This window comes from Eumetopias jubatus, unplaced genomic scaffold, assembly GCF_037043125.1.
Source record: "Eumetopias jubatus isolate StellerSeaLion01/CBP00866 unplaced genomic scaffold, mEumJub1_p1.0 scaffold_16, whole genome shotgun sequence".
Lineage (NCBI taxonomy): Eukaryota > Metazoa > Chordata > Mammalia > Carnivora > Otariidae > Eumetopias > Eumetopias jubatus.
The window spans coordinates 36,360,774-36,377,264 of record NW_028274822.1 but is presented as its reverse complement, the minus strand read 5'-3'; the positions used below and the strand labels follow the sequence as shown (position 1 = coordinate 36,377,264).

At 34.5% G+C, this 16,491-nt stretch overlaps 1 protein-coding gene and 1 non-coding gene across 3 annotated transcripts in view; one reads left to right on the top strand and one right to left on the bottom strand.

The window, feature by feature from the left end:
- KIAA1328 (KIAA1328 ortholog) overlaps window positions 1–16,491 on the top strand; it is a 362,056-nt gene that overhangs the window by 9,090 nt on the left and 336,475 nt on the right. For both annotated transcript variants that reach the window (XM_028098399.2, XM_088019426.1), the window contains exon 4: window positions 7,873–7,967. In XM_028098399.2, coding sequence (XP_027954200.2) covers window positions 7,873–7,967 — 95 coding nt within the window. The remainder of the gene's footprint in view (window positions 1–7,872; window positions 7,968–16,491) is intronic.
- LOC114205119 (U6 spliceosomal RNA) lies at window positions 10,655–10,761 on the bottom strand. The gene has a single exon (XR_003608320.1). It is a non-coding gene; the product is annotated as a U6 spliceosomal RNA (small nuclear RNA).

Here is a 16,491-nt window from a genome sequence, read left to right as displayed (position 1 = left end):
GAGTTCTTTATACCCATGTTTAAGTCCCTTATAAGATATATGATCTACAAAGAGTTTCTCTCATTCTGTGCATTGTCTTTCACTTTCTTAATGGTGTCCTTTGAAGCATGAATGTTTTTGAAGTCCACTTTATCAATTTTTTTCGGTTGTTACCTCTGCTTTGCTGTCATATCTAAAAAATCATTGCCTAATTCAAGTTCTTGAAGATTTACACCAATATTTTCTTCTAAGAGTTTTATAGTTTTAGGTATTACATTTAGTCTTTGATCCATTTTGATTTAATTTTTGTATGTAGTGACCCAAATTCATTCTGTTGCATGTGGATATCTACTTGTCCCAGCATCATTTGTTAAGACTATTCCTTTCCTTTTGATTGTTCTGGCACCCTTGTTGAAAATCCCTTAACCATGTAAATGTAAGTGTTTATTTGTGGATTCTCAATTCTATTCCATTGATTAACATTTCTATTTTTATGCCAATACCAAGCTAATTACCATTTGGAATTATTTTTTGGAATCAGGAAATGTTAAGTTCTCCAAGTTTGATTTTCTTTTTTAAGATTTTGGCTATTCTGCATCCCTTGAATTTCCATAGAGACTATAGAATCACCTTGGCAATTTCTGTACAAGGGTCAGCCTGAATTTTGATAGCAATTGCAGTAAATCTTCAGATAAATTTGGAGAGTACTCTCAATAATATCAGTTCTTCCAGTCCTTGAATATAGTGTATGAGATAGCTTTTCATTTACATAGGTCTTCTTCAGTTTCTTTCAGCGATGTTTTGAAGTTTTAGGTGTATGTATCTTGTGCTCTTTTTGTTCAGTTTATTTCTAAAGATTAGGTATTTTATACTTTTTGATGCTATTATTAATGGAATTGTTTTCTTAATTTTTTGAGTTATTTGTTGCTCGTGTATGGAAATACAGTTGATTTTGTCTATTAGTTTTGTATCCTGGAACCTTTCTAAATTCACTTACTAATTTGAATTTTCTTTCTTTCTTCCTTCCTTCCTTCCTTTCTTTTTAAAAATATTTTATGTATTTATTTGAGAGGGACAGAGATAGTGAGAGAGGGCATAAGCGGAAAGGAGGGGGAGAAGCAGACTCCCTGCTGAGCAGGGAGCCTGATGCGGGGCTCAATCCCAAGACCCTGGGATCATCACCTGAGCCGAAGGCAGAAGCTTAACTGACTGAACCACCCAGGCGCCCCTGGTGAATTTCTTACAATTTTTTATATATATGATTATGCCATCTGTGAATATAGTATTACATCTCCCTTTCCAATCTGGATTCCTTTTATTTCAATTGTGTTTTAAAAAGGTTCAAATAATTAAACAGAAGGTTTTTATTTTTATGTTTTATTTTTTTTAAAGATTTATTTATTTTAGAGAGAAAGAGCATGAGTGGGAGAGGGAGAAAGAATCTTAAGCCGACTCTGTGCTGAGTGTGGAGCCTGATGTGGGACTCGATCTCATGACTCTGAGATCACGACCTGAGCCAAAACCAAGAGTCGGTACATAGGTGCCCCTCAACAAAAGGCTTTTAAATTTACCTGTGTAGTTACCATTTCTGTTGTTCTCTTTTTGATATTATTGATATGCTCCATCTGCTTAAAGTACTTCCTTTAACATTATGATAGTTCAGGTGCACTGGGAATGGATATTTTGGCTTTTGTATGCCTGAAGAAGTCTTTGTTTCACTTTCATTTTTACTGATTACAGAATTTTGAGTTGATAGTTTTTTTTTCCTTTAGTACTTTAATGATGTCATTGCACTGTTGCTTGGTTTCACTGTTTTTGAGAAGTCTGCTGTCATTCTTACTTTTATTCTTTTGTATTTAGTATGTGAGTTTAAACTACTTTTGGGATTTTCCTTTTATTCCTAGTTTCAAGCAATTTGATTATAGTGTGCCTTGAACTAATTTTCTAAATGTGTCTTTTGGTTGGGGTTTATTAAGTCTTTTGGATTTGAGAGTTTATAGTTTTCATAAAATTGAGAAAATTTTTGGCCATTATGTGTTGAGATATTAATATTTTTCGAGGACTCCAGTTATGCAAATATTAGGCCACTTGAGGTTACTCCACAGCTTTTTCATTTTTTTATCCAGTTTTTTTTGTTGTTGTTGTTTTCTGTGTTTATCTGTAGATGGTTTATATTGCTTTGTCTCAATTCATTAATCATCATCTGCCACTAATCTCATTCAGTGTATTTTTTATATAAGACAATGTTTTATCTCTACAAGTTCAATTTGGGTCTTTTGTTTTTATTTATATATTTCATGTCTCTACTTAACATGCTGGATCTTCTAGTTTCTTGAACATATGGAATATAAATGGCTATTTTAATGTTCTTGTTTATAATTCTATCATCTGAGTCATTTATGGAGAGATTTCAAATGAGGAATTTTTCTATTTATGTATTGTACTTTTCTGCTTCTTTACCTGCCTGGTTGTTTTTTATTGGATTCTGCCAAAGGTATGAGTCATACCTTTTTTGAGTTCTGGATATATTGTGTTTTTATAATTAATCTTGAGGTTTTTTTCTGTGACTAAGTTGAGTTATTTGGGAGTAGTTTGATTTTTTTTTTTAAGATTTTATTTATTTATTTGACAGAGAGAGACACAGTGAGAGGGGGAACACAAGCAGGGGGAGTGGGAGAGGGAGAAGCAGGCTTCCCACAGAGCAGGGAGCCTAATGTGGGGCTCAAACCCAGGACCCCGGGATCATGACCTGAGCCAAAGGCAGACACTTAACGACCGAGCCACCCAGGCACCCCGGGAGTAGTTTGATCTTTCTGAAGCTTGGGTTTAAGCTTTTTTTTTTTCCAAAGATTTTTATTTATTTATTTGAGAGAGAGAGAATGAGAGAGAGAGCATGAGAGGGGGGCGGGTCAGAGGGAGAAGCCGACTCCCTGCTGATCAGGGAGCCTGATGCAGGACTAGACTCTGGGACTCCAGAATCATGACCTGAGCTGAAGGCAGTCTGTTAACCAATTGAGCCACCCAGGTGCTGGGTTTAAGCTTTTAAAGGTGACACTAGAGCAGCTTTTAATATAGGGCTAATTTTGCCCTCTATAGGCAGTGGCCCTCTGAGTACTCTTCCTGATGCCCCTTGAATTATGAGATTTTCCACTCTGGCTGGTGGGAACATGGACTATTGATGACACTGTATTAGCTACAGAAATTATTCTCACATTCTCATTTGTTCTTTCCTTGGCTTTTGGTGGGTTTCCTCATAGACAAATTCTAATCAGTACTAAGTGGTTGATGTGCAGGGAACCCTCTGCAGATCTATAGAGCTCTCTTTCTGTGAAGTTCTATCCTTTCCATGACTCTGCCCTGCAAATTCTAGACAGTTTGGCTCTCCTGGACTCCCAGTTCTATCTTCTCAACTTGGGGAGATTGCACCCTGAAAACTCCAGAGGCAGTTTAGCTAGGATAATTGCATGGCTCACCTTATTTGGTTCCCCTCTTTTCAGTGATCACTTTCCTGTGCTGCCTGTTGTCCAGTGTTTGAGAACTGCTTTTTCATATATTTTGTCAGGTTTTTTGGTTGTTTTAGGCAGCAGGGTAAGCATGGTTCCTATTACTCCTTTTTGCCCAGAAGTGGAATGTAGAGGTTGTGTATGTGTGTATTTATTTTGTTGCAAAACTAGAAATGATGTGTGTGGGGTGTGTGTGTGTGTGTATGCATATGCATTTTTTCTCAAAACTAGATAGATGTTGTCTGTGTTTTTCTTCAGAGAAATAATGTCTTATATTTTTTCTGTATGTGATCTTTGTAGCCAATGATATTCAATAGCTAGGTCCTTAATTCATTAAGGTTTTCAAAATGGTAATTATGTCAGTTCAAGTCCTCTGGGAAGTAGGTACTAAGATGAAAGTAAAAATGGAAGAGATTTAGTGGAGGAAAAGCTGACATAGGATAGAGAATAAAGTGAACAGGAATAGACAAGGAGAGCCTTAGGATTTTATTGCAGGTCTAGCATCTGTGAGAGAAAAAAGAAAGAAGAAAAATTGACTAGGAAAAACCTCACACTTCATACTGCCTTGTAGTCAGAAGTAGTGTCTGTCAGGCTAATGGGGAACCCCAGAACAAATATTGTTCTTTAAGGATGCCATGTCAGACAGAAATGGCTCAGTTCTAGTACCTCTGCTGTTTCCAGTCACTGGCACTGGTATGAACACCACAGTGGATCTGAAGGTATGGCAGTACTTAGGTGAGGCTGTTAGCCAACTGCACTCTTTGCAGCAGGTTCTCTCTCTCTCTTTTAGAAGCCACATTGTTTTACTTCTCACAGTGAAATCTGTTCATCAGGAATTATTGTGGGTATGGTGGTGTTAGTTCATTTTTCCATACTGACAGTCTATTGGTCTGCACTATTTATTGAGAAGACCATTCTTCTCCCTATTTAAATTGCAACGATGCCATTGTAAACCAAGTGGCTGTAGAGGTATATCCTTCCCTTAGTCTGTCATCTGCTTTGGTAATCCCTATCCTGAATTTTGTGTTTATCATTCTTTTTTTTTTTTCCTTAATGTTAGGGGTAGACAAACTTTTTCTGTAAAGGGCCAGTTAATAAATATTTAATGTTTGTGAGCCATGTGACCTCTGTCTCACTTACTCAACTCTGCTACTATAGTGTGAAGAGCCATATATATGTCAATGTGTAAATGAATGTACGTGGCTGTGTTTTAATAAACCTTTACTTAACAAAAATAGGCAGTGAGCCAGTTTCGGCTTGCAGTTGTAGTTTACCAACCCTTGTCCAATATAATCTAAATACATAATTATTTTTTAAACAATGTTCAGTGTTAAATATATTTGGAACTTTACATAAATAAGCTCATACTATGTGTATTGTATCATTTGCTTTTTTTGCTCAACATATGTTCATGAGATTTACTTAAATTGTATATAGCTATATGTCATTTCTTTTATTTATTTATTTATTTGAGAGAGAGAGAGTTGGGGGAGGAGCAGAGGGAGAGAATCTTTAAGCAGGCTCCCAGCTGAGCATGGAGCCTAACGTGGGGCTCAATCTCATGACCCATGAGATCATGACCTGAGTTGGGCACTTAACCAACTGAGCCACCTAGGCGCCCCATTGTATGTCATTTATTTTCACTTATATTTCAGCCAGAGTCTAGTCACTTTTTTTTTACTGAGAATATTTAATATAGAGACTTGCTAAATTGGTGCTAGAGAGCTGAAAAGGTAAACAGAGAACACCAAGATATCATGTAGGTAGTAACGGCAAGAAACAACTCCCATCTCTAGGGCTAGGAAAACAGCCAGAGCAAGTTGGATTTATTAAATCTTAGATGCTTGGGGGAGGGGCCCTTTAGAGCTGGAACATAGACTTCTGATGATGGGGAGCCAGCCTCACTGATACTGCGGTCCCCGAAGAGACATGCTAAAGGCTGGTTCTGCCAGGGCCAGGAAAATTGGAATCTGGAATCTGCTATCCTTGTCAGCATACTCTGGCAGGGATGACACTAGTGGGAATGAGATGTAAATAGGAAGGACTGTGTCTTTTCTTCTTTTTCAGGCAACCTTTGGTCTCCCTCTAGTTCTTCCTATTGGCAGGTTTTAACAGAGAGCCGTCTGGCAAAGGAGATATGAGGTTCCTAGAGTCTGAGACCCAGCACCACAGAGGAGGGCTCGGAAGGGTGGGTTTGAAGATGAAAATCAATAAGTAACATAACAACCAATACCTACAGAATTCCATTGTCTAAATATGCTACAGTTTATTCTCTAATTGACAAACATCTGTATTTTCTTTTTTTTTAAAGATTTTATTTATTTATTTGAGAGAGAGAGAATGAGAGATAGAGAGCACGAGAGGGGGGAGGGTCAGAGGGAGAAGCAGACTCCCTGCTGAGCAGGGAGTCCGATGTGGGACTCGATCCCGGGACTCCAGGATCATGACCTGAGCCGAAGGCAGTCGCTTAACCAACTGAGCCACCCAGGCGCCCCAACATCTGTATTTTCAAGGACGTTCTGTCAAACACAGTGCAGTTGAAATTCTTGCCCATGTGCAAGGGTTTCTCTTGTTTGTTCTTTTACTCACTGCACCACTAAGATGTCTTCTTGTGTGTTTTCAGCAACTTTTTCCGTTGCCAAATTGAGTGACTGCTTTCCACATTCTGTGTAGGTTTTTTTGATCATTAGCACTGTTAACCCTGTGCTCTTCTTGAAACATTTTTTCTCCCACAATATTATATCCTTCTGATTCTCTTTTTTCCTTTAATTTATTATCTTGGATTCATAGATGATTTTTAAAAACTAATATTTTTTAACATTAAGGAAAAATCTAAAACATAGAGAAGTATAAAGAAAATAATAAAAATCTAAATATCATCCATTATACCCTATGACTAAAGTTTAAATCTTTATATTTTTCTCTGACTTGAGAGCCAGACCCATTTTTCCAACTTCCTTCCTAAACATTTCCATATGACTATCTTCCTAGCATCTCAAGTTGACCATATCCAAAACCAAACTCATTTTATTTTCTTACCATCTCCTTTCTCCCCATTTCCTTTTTCTCCCTGATCTTTCCCATCTATGGCTATCAATATTTCCAGGACTCATTTTAGAGGTCTTGTTTTGTCCTTGGCTACCTGAAGAAATTGGACTAACCTACTTTGTGATTGTACAAATGCCTAGGGTTCCTTCCATTTACATGTTACCTGTAGTTTCCCTGGGACTCGCTGAGTTTCATTGCTTTAAAGACTCCTCTTAATGAAATTCAAGTACTAGGAGAACTTTTTATAGCACAAGAGATAGGCTAGTTCAGTGGTTGGGAGCACATACTCTGGATGTGTGCTCGAGTCCTGGTTCTGCTACTTTAACTGCTTTAATCTGAGGAAAGATATCCCCTCACCGTAAATAGAAATAATATCTAATTCATAGCACTGTTGTGCAAATCGGCCAGATTAGTAAGTGTAAAGTACTTATAATGTTCCTGACATGCAGTAAGCATGAGATATGTGTTAGCTATTATTATTACTCTTTGGTCTAGTACCCATTGGAATGAAGTTTAGGATATATTGCGAACTTGGAAACTGGTGTCTCTGCTGTCAGCCTTAGTGTACTTTTAAGCAGCCTGCGGGCTGTAGTGTAGGAAAAGTTCTCAGTATCCTCCATGAGGTGTTTTGTGACATTCACCAAGGGAACGTTGTTTCCTTAATAATCCCTAATATTTAAACAGGATCATTTCTGCCTGTTGTGGTCTTCTCTATGTAAATGTTATGATGTCCCCTGCTGGACAGACAGTTCCTTAGCCTGTTTTGAATTCATAGTAAGTTTGAATGAAACAGGTAAAGAGTGTACCACCAGAGCACCTCGGTGGCTCAGTAGGTTAAGCATCTGCCTTTGGCTCAGGTCATGATCCCACGGTCCTGGGATCAAGCCATGCGTCAGGCTCCCTGCTTAACGGGAGTCTGCTTCTCCCTGTCCTCCCCGCTCATGGTCTATCTCACTATCTTTGTCTCTCACTTTCAAATAAATAAATCTTAAAAAAAAAAAAGTGTACCACCAGAGAAAAGATAATCTGAAAAATTTTACTTCCTGTGCTAATTTTAAGAGATTTCTCAAAAGGTCTTTTTTTTTTTAAAGATTTTATTTATTTATTTGAGAGAGAGAGAGAGAGAAACAGCATGAGAGGGGAGAAGGTCAGAAGGAGAAGCAGGCTCCCCCCTGAGCCAGGAGCCTGATGTGGGACTCCATCCCAGGACTCCGGGATCATGACCTGAACCGAAGGCAGTCGCTTAACCAACTGAGCCACCCAGGCGCCCTCTCAAAAAGTCTTAAAAATTGTTTTTAGCAAAAGTTAACCAAATGATTTTTTTTGTTTTGTTTTGTATTAGAATTTCCCCAGGGGAGGAGTAAAGAGTGCGTCGTTGAAGGATTTATGTCTCGAAGACAAAAGACGCATTGCAAATTTAATTAAAGAACTGGCCAGGTGAGATAAAATCTTATATGAAATGTATTATTATATAAGAGAGAAAACTGTTTTTGCAAATAGAAATTACTGTGTTTTGATGTCATTGTATCATTGATCTTATGGAAGCAGAGATTTTTAGAAAAAAGTATTCTGTGGCCTCTGAAAAAGAAAAGTGGAAAAAAAGTAAGAAGGAAAGACCAGAACAAACCACTTTCTAATTTACATTTTCTTGTTTATATAATTTCCCAAATTATTTGGTGCATATATTCGCAGCAGTCCTCTATGGAAAGGGAAAATGTAGAAGCTTAGCTCTGCTGTCGATGTAGGTTGATACATTGTAATCAGTGTCATAGCAATTACCTTTGGTTTTGTTGTAGATTTGAACAGAAGTGAACATTCATTTTACTCTAGTCCGTTGCAAGAATATCTGTTGTTTTGCTAACTCCTGATGCTTTCAGGATTCAAAATAACGGATTTTGAATTTTGAGAATAATAGTTCATAGCAATTTGGTTGTATTATTCCATCTTATTAATGATGTGTATGAAGCATATCTCTTGGAGTAATTTTTTTGTAAATATACACATCCAGTTTTGGAATCTGAAAATACTTAACAAATGAAGATGTCAATAGAGGAATGTATTAATATAAATTGTAAAAGTCAAATTTAAGGAAAAGCCATACCTAAAAGTTGATTAAAATAGTACTAGTTTTTGTCATTGAATTCCATGTTTGGAAATAGTAGGTCTTTTCCTTCTTTCTTCATTTTTAATTTAAAATAGCTATATGAAGTGTTTCAAAATTTATTTCATGTCGAGGCCTTAAAATAATGTTTGTAGAGGCTTTTATAAAAAGACTGAAGTTAAAAAGTTACCTTAGAATTACAGTTATAAAGATGACAACAATGATGTTTTGGGGGCTAGGATACAGGGTATGACTATTTCCAAGTACATACCTTAGTCCAAATTTGATATGCCACCTGAGAGAAGCAGTAATTACTTTCACTAGAATTCTTTGGCTGTTCTAGTCTCTGAAGTAGAGTTTTCTTTCCCTTCAAATAGTGTTTTTTGTACTGGGAAAACATTTGTTACTCTCCATACTTGCAGGTGATCTTCTCACAAGGCTTTTTACCACACGGATGGTATGGATATCCTTACATATGCTTGATGCCTTTGAAAAGCTATTACCATTAGTTTGAATTCATCTATTAATGGTCCTGAGTTGCCATTATTGTCCTCAGTTTCAAATAACTGGTTTCCCGTTGGCATTAAATACAGTCATTTCTCTTTCATCTTGAGAAATACTCCTCAGACCACATATTTGCTTCCAGCTACTACCTTCTTTGTACACCACAACATAACCTCATTCCTCAAAAGAGTCTATAGATTTTTATTTTTTACTCTGTTGCATTTCATTCCCTCCTCAAGCTTATTTATTTATTTGAAAATATACGGAAGTGCAATTTACATACTCTAGTATGTATGCATTTTTAAAAATAGGTATGCATTTTAAGTGTATATTTCAGTGAGTTTTGGCAAATGTAAAGTCACTTTAAAAAGTTCTTTGAGATCTTTTACAGTCAGCTCCTTCCTCTCTTCTCCATCCCAGACAGCCATTCATGTGATTTCTGTCATTATTGCTTAGTTTTACATGTTCTGACATGCCATGTAAATGGCCATATAGTATGTACTCTCTTCTGTCTGGCTTTTTGCCCTCAGCAAAATGATTTTGTGTCTGTGGTAAAATATACATAACAAAATTTATCATCTTAACCATTTTTAACTGTACAGTTCAGTGGTATTAAGTACATTCATATTGTTGTGACATCATCTCCACAGTCCATTTCCAGAACTTTTTCATCATTGAAACTCTGTATCCATTAAAAATAACTCTTCACTCTCCCCTCCTTGGTAACCACCATTCTCTGGGTCACTGTGAATCTGACTATTCTAGATCTTTCACATAAATGGAATCATAGAATATTTGTCCTTTTGTATTTGGCTTATTTCAGGGAGTACTGTTTTTGAGATTTTTTTTTCTTCAGTTTGTTGTGTGTAGGAGTAGTTCATTTTTTATTGTTGATTAGTATTCCATTGTTTGCATGTACTTTAGTTTGTTTATTCATCTGTTAAACAGAACTTTGGGTTGTTCAAGTTTTTGCCTTTCATGAATAAAGCCTCTATAATATTCATGTACAAGTGTTTGTATGGATATGATGTTTTAATTTTTCTTCTGCAAATACTTTAGGTATAGAATTGCTCAGTTCTATGTTAAGTATATATTTAACTTCAGAAAAAACTGCCAAACTGTTTCCTAATGTGTCATTTCACACTCCCACTAGCAACTGATGAGAATGCCATCGTTGAGCATATTCATTAACTCTTGGTATTGTCATTTCTTTAAATTTTAGCCATTCTAATGAGTGTAGTGATATCTCCCTGTGGAATTAATTTGTGTTTTCCTAAGATTAATAGGATCATTGGCCATTCTTTTAAGTATCTGTTAAAATTTTTTGCCTTTTTTTTTTTTTTTGACCCATCCCTTTCTCTTCTGCTATTGAGGTATTCTTTATATATTTTGGATGCAAGTTGTCATATATGTTTTTCCCCCAACTTTGCTAATTATCCTAATGTTTTATTGTTTTTTTAAGATTTTTATTTTTAAGTAATCTCTACACCCAACATGGGGCTTGAACTCACAGCCCCCAAAAAATAGGGAACGCTTCACAAATTTGCATGTCATCCTTGTGCAGGGGCCATGCTAATTGTCTCTGTATTGTTCCAATTTTAGTATATATGCTGCTGAAGTGAGCACTATCTTAATGTTTTCTTTTGTAAAGCAAAATTCATTATTTTGTTGAACTTCAATTCATTTTTTTTCTTTTGTGGTTCATATCTTTAGTGTTTTATCTAAAAAATATTGCCTATCCCAAGGTAGCAAAGATTTTTTTCCTTTGTTAGAAAAGACTACCCTTTCTGCAGAATTACCTCCGCCTCATTGTCAAAAACCTTGCATGGTCTTTCCCTGGGCTTTTCATTACATTCCACTAATCTTTGTGTTGCCCTCAGGCCAATACCAAACTGACTTGATTACTGTAATTTTACAGTAAGTCTTGAAATCAGGTAAATCTTACAGCTTTGCTCTTTTTGAAAACTGTTTTGGCTTTTTGAGGTCCTTTGCATTTCACTATAAATTTTAGAATTAGCTTGTTAATTTTTAAAGGAAAGTTGCCTCTTAGAATTTTGTTTGGGATGTATTGAATTTGTAGATCAACTTGAGGAAAATTGACATCTTCACATTATTGAGTCTTTTGGTTGGTGATATGTCATATTTCTCCATTTATTTAGATTATCTTAAATTTTTTTCTGTAGTGAATTGTAGTTTTCATGGTACAAGTTATAAAATATGCACATGTTATTCTTAAGTATTTTATGTTTTTGATACTATTGTAAATGGCATGATTTAAAATTTTTATTATACATTTTTAAATTTTATTTCATTTCTCATATGGTAAAACAGAATTTTTTTTAAATATTAGCTTGATGTCACACTTTTTAAATTCACTTGTTATAATAGTTTTTTTGGCAGAATACTCTGAGTTTTCAATATACAGTGATGATCATGTCATCTACAAATAAGTACAACTTTATTTTTTCCTTTCCAATTGCAGATACTTTCTTTTTCTTGCCCTTTTGCATTGGTTAGGACCTCCGCTACAATGTTGAACGAAAGTGGATGTCTTTGCCTTCTTGTTTCTGAAATTAAGTTTTTCACCATCAAGTACAATGTAAGCTGTAGGTTTTTTGTAGATGTTCTTTATCAGGTCGAGGAAATTTATTTTTGTTCCTAGTTTGCTGAGAGTTGTTTTTCTTAAATCATAAATAGGAGTAGAACTTTGTCAAATGACTTTTCTTTATTATACTGATAATATGATTTGCTTTTTTTCTCTGTTAATGTAGTAAATTATATTGATTGGTTTTTGAATGTTTAATTTACCTTGCATTCCTAGCTTAACACCACTTGGATATGGTAGGTTTTGTTTTTGTTTTTAATATGTTGCTGATTTTAATTTGCTAATATTTTTGTTAAGGAATTTTGTTTCATGAGAAATACTTCTAGTATTCATGAAATATCTCTGTGAATTTTTAGTTTATTTTTTAAATTATGGTAAAATACATATAAACATATAATTTATGATCTTAACCATTTTTTAAGTGTACAGGTCAGTAATGTTAAATGCATTCACATTGTTGTTCAACCAGTCTCCAGAATTCTTTTCATCTTGCAAAACTAAAACTCAGTGCCTATTAAAATTCTCCATTCCCCCTCCATCAGCTCCTGATAATCACCATTCTCCTTTCTCCATCTGTGAATGTTACTTTTCTAGTACCTCATATAAGTGGAATCATTGTGTGTTATACCATAATGCGATAGAATACCTCTAACATAAAACTAAACATTAATGACAGTGTACTCACAGTGTTGCATAACCATCTAGTTCCAGAACATTTTCACCCCAAATGAAACTACTCATTAAGCGGTTGCTCCCCATTCTCCCTTTCCTCTCAATCCCTGACAACAGCTAATCTGTTTTGGTCTGTACCCATTTGCTGACTCTCAGTATTTCATGTAATTGGAATCATATAGTACATGGCCTCTTCTATCTGCCTTCTTTCACTTAGTATAATATTTTCAGGGTTGGCTGAAAAATATCTTATTGTATGGATAACACCACATTTTCTTTATCCATTCATTTGTTGATGGACATTTGGGTTTCCACCTTTTAGTGATTGTAACTAGTGCTGATTTGAATATTCATGTGCAAGTTTTTGTCTGAACACCTGTTTCAGTTATTTTGGATATATATACCCTGTAGCAGAATTGTGAGATCTTATGGTAATTCTGTGTAGAGCGTTTTAAGGAATTGCCAAACTGTTTTTCACAATAGCTGAACTACTTCCCATTCCTACGAACAATATATGAGGATTTCAGTTGTCTCCACGTTCTCACCAGCGATAATTATAATCCATTTTTTGGTGATAGCCATCCTTGTTATCTTATTTGTGGTTTGGTTTATATTTCCCTAGTGGCTAATGATATTAAGCATGCGTTTAATGGCCACTTGTATATCTTCTTTGGGGAAATGTCTATTCAAATCCTTTGCCCATATTTTAATTGGGTTGTTTTTTCGTCGTTGTAATAGTTCTTTAGGTATTCTAGATACTATATACCAATAACATATATATGATTTGCCAATAATGTCTCCCATTGTGTGATTGGTTTTTCACTTTCTTGATTGTGTCCTTTGAAGCACAAAAGATTTCACTATTGATGAAGTCTAAATTCTCTATTTTCCTCTTGTCATTGTGCTTTTGGTGTCATATCTAAGAAACTACTGCAATATCAAAAGTCATGAAGATTTAACCCTATGTTTTCTTCTATGAGTCTTATGGTTTTAGCTCTTATATTTGGGTCTTTGGTCCATTTTGATTTAATTTCTGTATATGATGAGGGATTCAACTTCATTTTTTTTTTTTTTTTTTTGCCGTGTGGAAATCCATTTGTCCCAGCACTGTTTGTTGAAGAGACTGTTTTCTTCCCATTTAATGGTCTTGGCACCATTGTCAAAAATTGATTGACCAGAAGTATTTGGGTTTATTTCTGGACTCTCAGTATTTTTCATTGATCTGTATGTCTATTCTAATGCCAATACCACACTGTTTTGATTAGTGTATCTTATTAGCATGAAATACAAGACTTCCAACTTTGTTTTTCCTTTTGAAGATTGAGCTGTTCTGGTCCCTTGCAATTCCATATGAATTATAAGATCAGCTTTTCTGCCTCTGAAAAAAAAGCAGTTGGGATTTTGATAGGATTACATTAAATCTGTAGATCACTTTGGGGAATATTGCCATATTTAAGTGTTCTGGTCCATGAACATGAAATATCTTTCAGTATTTAGGTCTTCTTTAATTTCTTTTAGCAATGTTTCAATGTACAAGTCTTTCACATTTTTGGATAAATTTATTTCCAAGAATTTTTTTTTTGATGTTCTTGTAATTAGAATTGTTTTCTTAATATTCTTTTCAGATTGTTCGTTGCCGGTGTATAGAAATACAGAAGATTTTTGTATGTTAATCTTGTACCCTGAAAATTTGTTACATTTGTTTATCAGCTCTAATAGTTTTTTTGTGGATTCTCCGTGGATTTTCTATATATAGTATCATGTCATCTGCAAAGATGGTTCTACTTCTTTTCCAGTTTGGATGCTCTTATTTGTTTTTCTTCTGGCTTGAAGTTCCAGCACATTGTTGAATGGAGTGGTAGAAGCAGGCATCCTTGTCTTGTTCTTGAACTTAGCTGGAAAGCTTTCAGTTTTTTATCAATGAGATAGGGTGTCAGCTGTTAGTTTTTCATAAATTCCCTTTCCCATGTTAAAGAAGTTTCCTTTTATTCCCAGTTTGAGTGTTGGGGATTTTTTCAAAAGCTTTTTCTGTGTCAGTTGATATGATCACATATTTTTGTTGGTTTGTCAAATGTGTATTGATTGATTTTCTTATATTAAACCATCCTTGTATTTTTGGGATAAATACCAATTGGTCATATTTTATAATCCCTTTTAATACATTTTTGGATTTAGTTTGTTGGCATTTTTTTTGAGGATTTTTGAATCTATTCATGAGGGATCTTGGTGTATAGTTTTATTTTCTCAGTTTCTTTGGGTTAGATATCAGGCATTACTGGCCTCATAGGATGAGCTAGGGAGTATTCCCTTTTCTTAGGTTCTTTGGAAGAGTTTGAGAAGGATTGGTGTTAATTCTTCTTTAAATATTTGGTGGAAAAATAAATTGGTAGAATTCATCCATGAAGCTAGCTGGTTCTTAGATTGTCTTTGCAGGGCAGTTTTTGATTACTGTTTAAATCTCCTTATGTGTTATAGATCTATTTAGATTTTTCCATTTGTTCTTGAGTCAGTGTTGGTAATTTTTGTGTTTTTAGGAATGTTTATTTCATATAGGTTATCCAATGTCTAAGACATATCATTTTTGTACTATTCTCTTACAATCCTTTTTATTTGTGTATAGTTAGTAGTAATGTCCCTACTTTAATTTCTCATTTTATTTACATCATCTTTCATTTATCCATCTAAGCTAAAGATTTTTAAATTTTGTTGATCTTTTCAAAGAACCAACTTTTGGTTTTATAGATTCTCTATTTTCTTTCTATTGTCTATTTCACTTATCTTTGCTCTTTATTATTTTCTTCCTTTTGCAAGGTTTGGGTTTTAGTTTCTAGTCCTTAAGGTGTAAAGTTACTGACTTGAAATTTCTCTGGTTTTCTAATGTAGGCATTTATGCCATAAATATCCCTATGAGTACTGCTTTTGCTGTACCCCATAGATTTTGATATGTTATGTTTCATTCATCTTAAAGTACTTTCTAATTTTCCTTGATTTTTTTCCTTTGATTCATTTGTTTAAGAGTGTGTTGTTTGATTTCCATGTATTTATGAATTTTCCACTTTTCTTTCCCTTAATGATTTTGAATTTTAGTCCATTGCAGTGGAAAAGATACTTTGCATGCTTTCAGTCTCTTTAAATATATTGAGAGTTGTTTTGTAAGCTTATATATGATTTATCCTGGAGAAAATTCCATGTGCACTTGAGAAGAATGTTGATTCAGCTGTTGTTTGATGGAGTGTTCTATATATGTCTTTTAAGTCTAGTTGGCTTACAGTGTTGTTTGAGTCCCCCCTTTTTTTATTGATGATCTTGCATCTAGATGTTCTATTTGTTATTGATAGTTGGTTATTGAAGTCTCCAACTATTATTGAACTATATTCCTCTTCACTTGTGTCAGTGCTTTCTTCATAGTTTTGGGGACTTTGTTGTTTGGTGGGTTTATTTTTATAATTTTAATACATTCTTGAAGAACTGACCCTTTTATCAATACATGACATCTCTTTGTCTTGTAACATTTTTTGTTTTGAAATCTATTTTGTCTGATATTAGTATAATTAACCAGCTCCCTTTTGGTTACTATTTAAGTGATATTTGCATGAAATACCTTTTTCCATATTTTAGCTTTCAATCTTTGTGTCTTTTAATTCAAATTGAGTCTCTAACAAGCAACATATATTAAGATGTGGGTTTAAAAAAAAAATCCATTTTCCTAATCTCTTTCACTGGTGAACATAACCCATATATATTTAAAGTAATTTCTTATCACAGTACCATTTTGCTGTTATGTATGTATTTATGTTTTATATATATAAAAGATATATGAAATATATATAAAAGATATATATATGAAAAAGGCTTTTTTTTTTAGTTTTCTGGTTACTCCAATAGTGCTATCTTTTTTTTGTTTGATTTTGTGTGTGTGTGTGTGTACGCACCATTTTGATTGGGTACTTGTTTCTTTTTTTTGGTAAAATTTTTAATTATTTTCTTAATGGTTACCCTGGGGAATACAGTTAACACCCTAAATTTATAACAGTTTAATTTGAATTCATACGAACTTAGTTTCAGTTGTGTATAAAAAT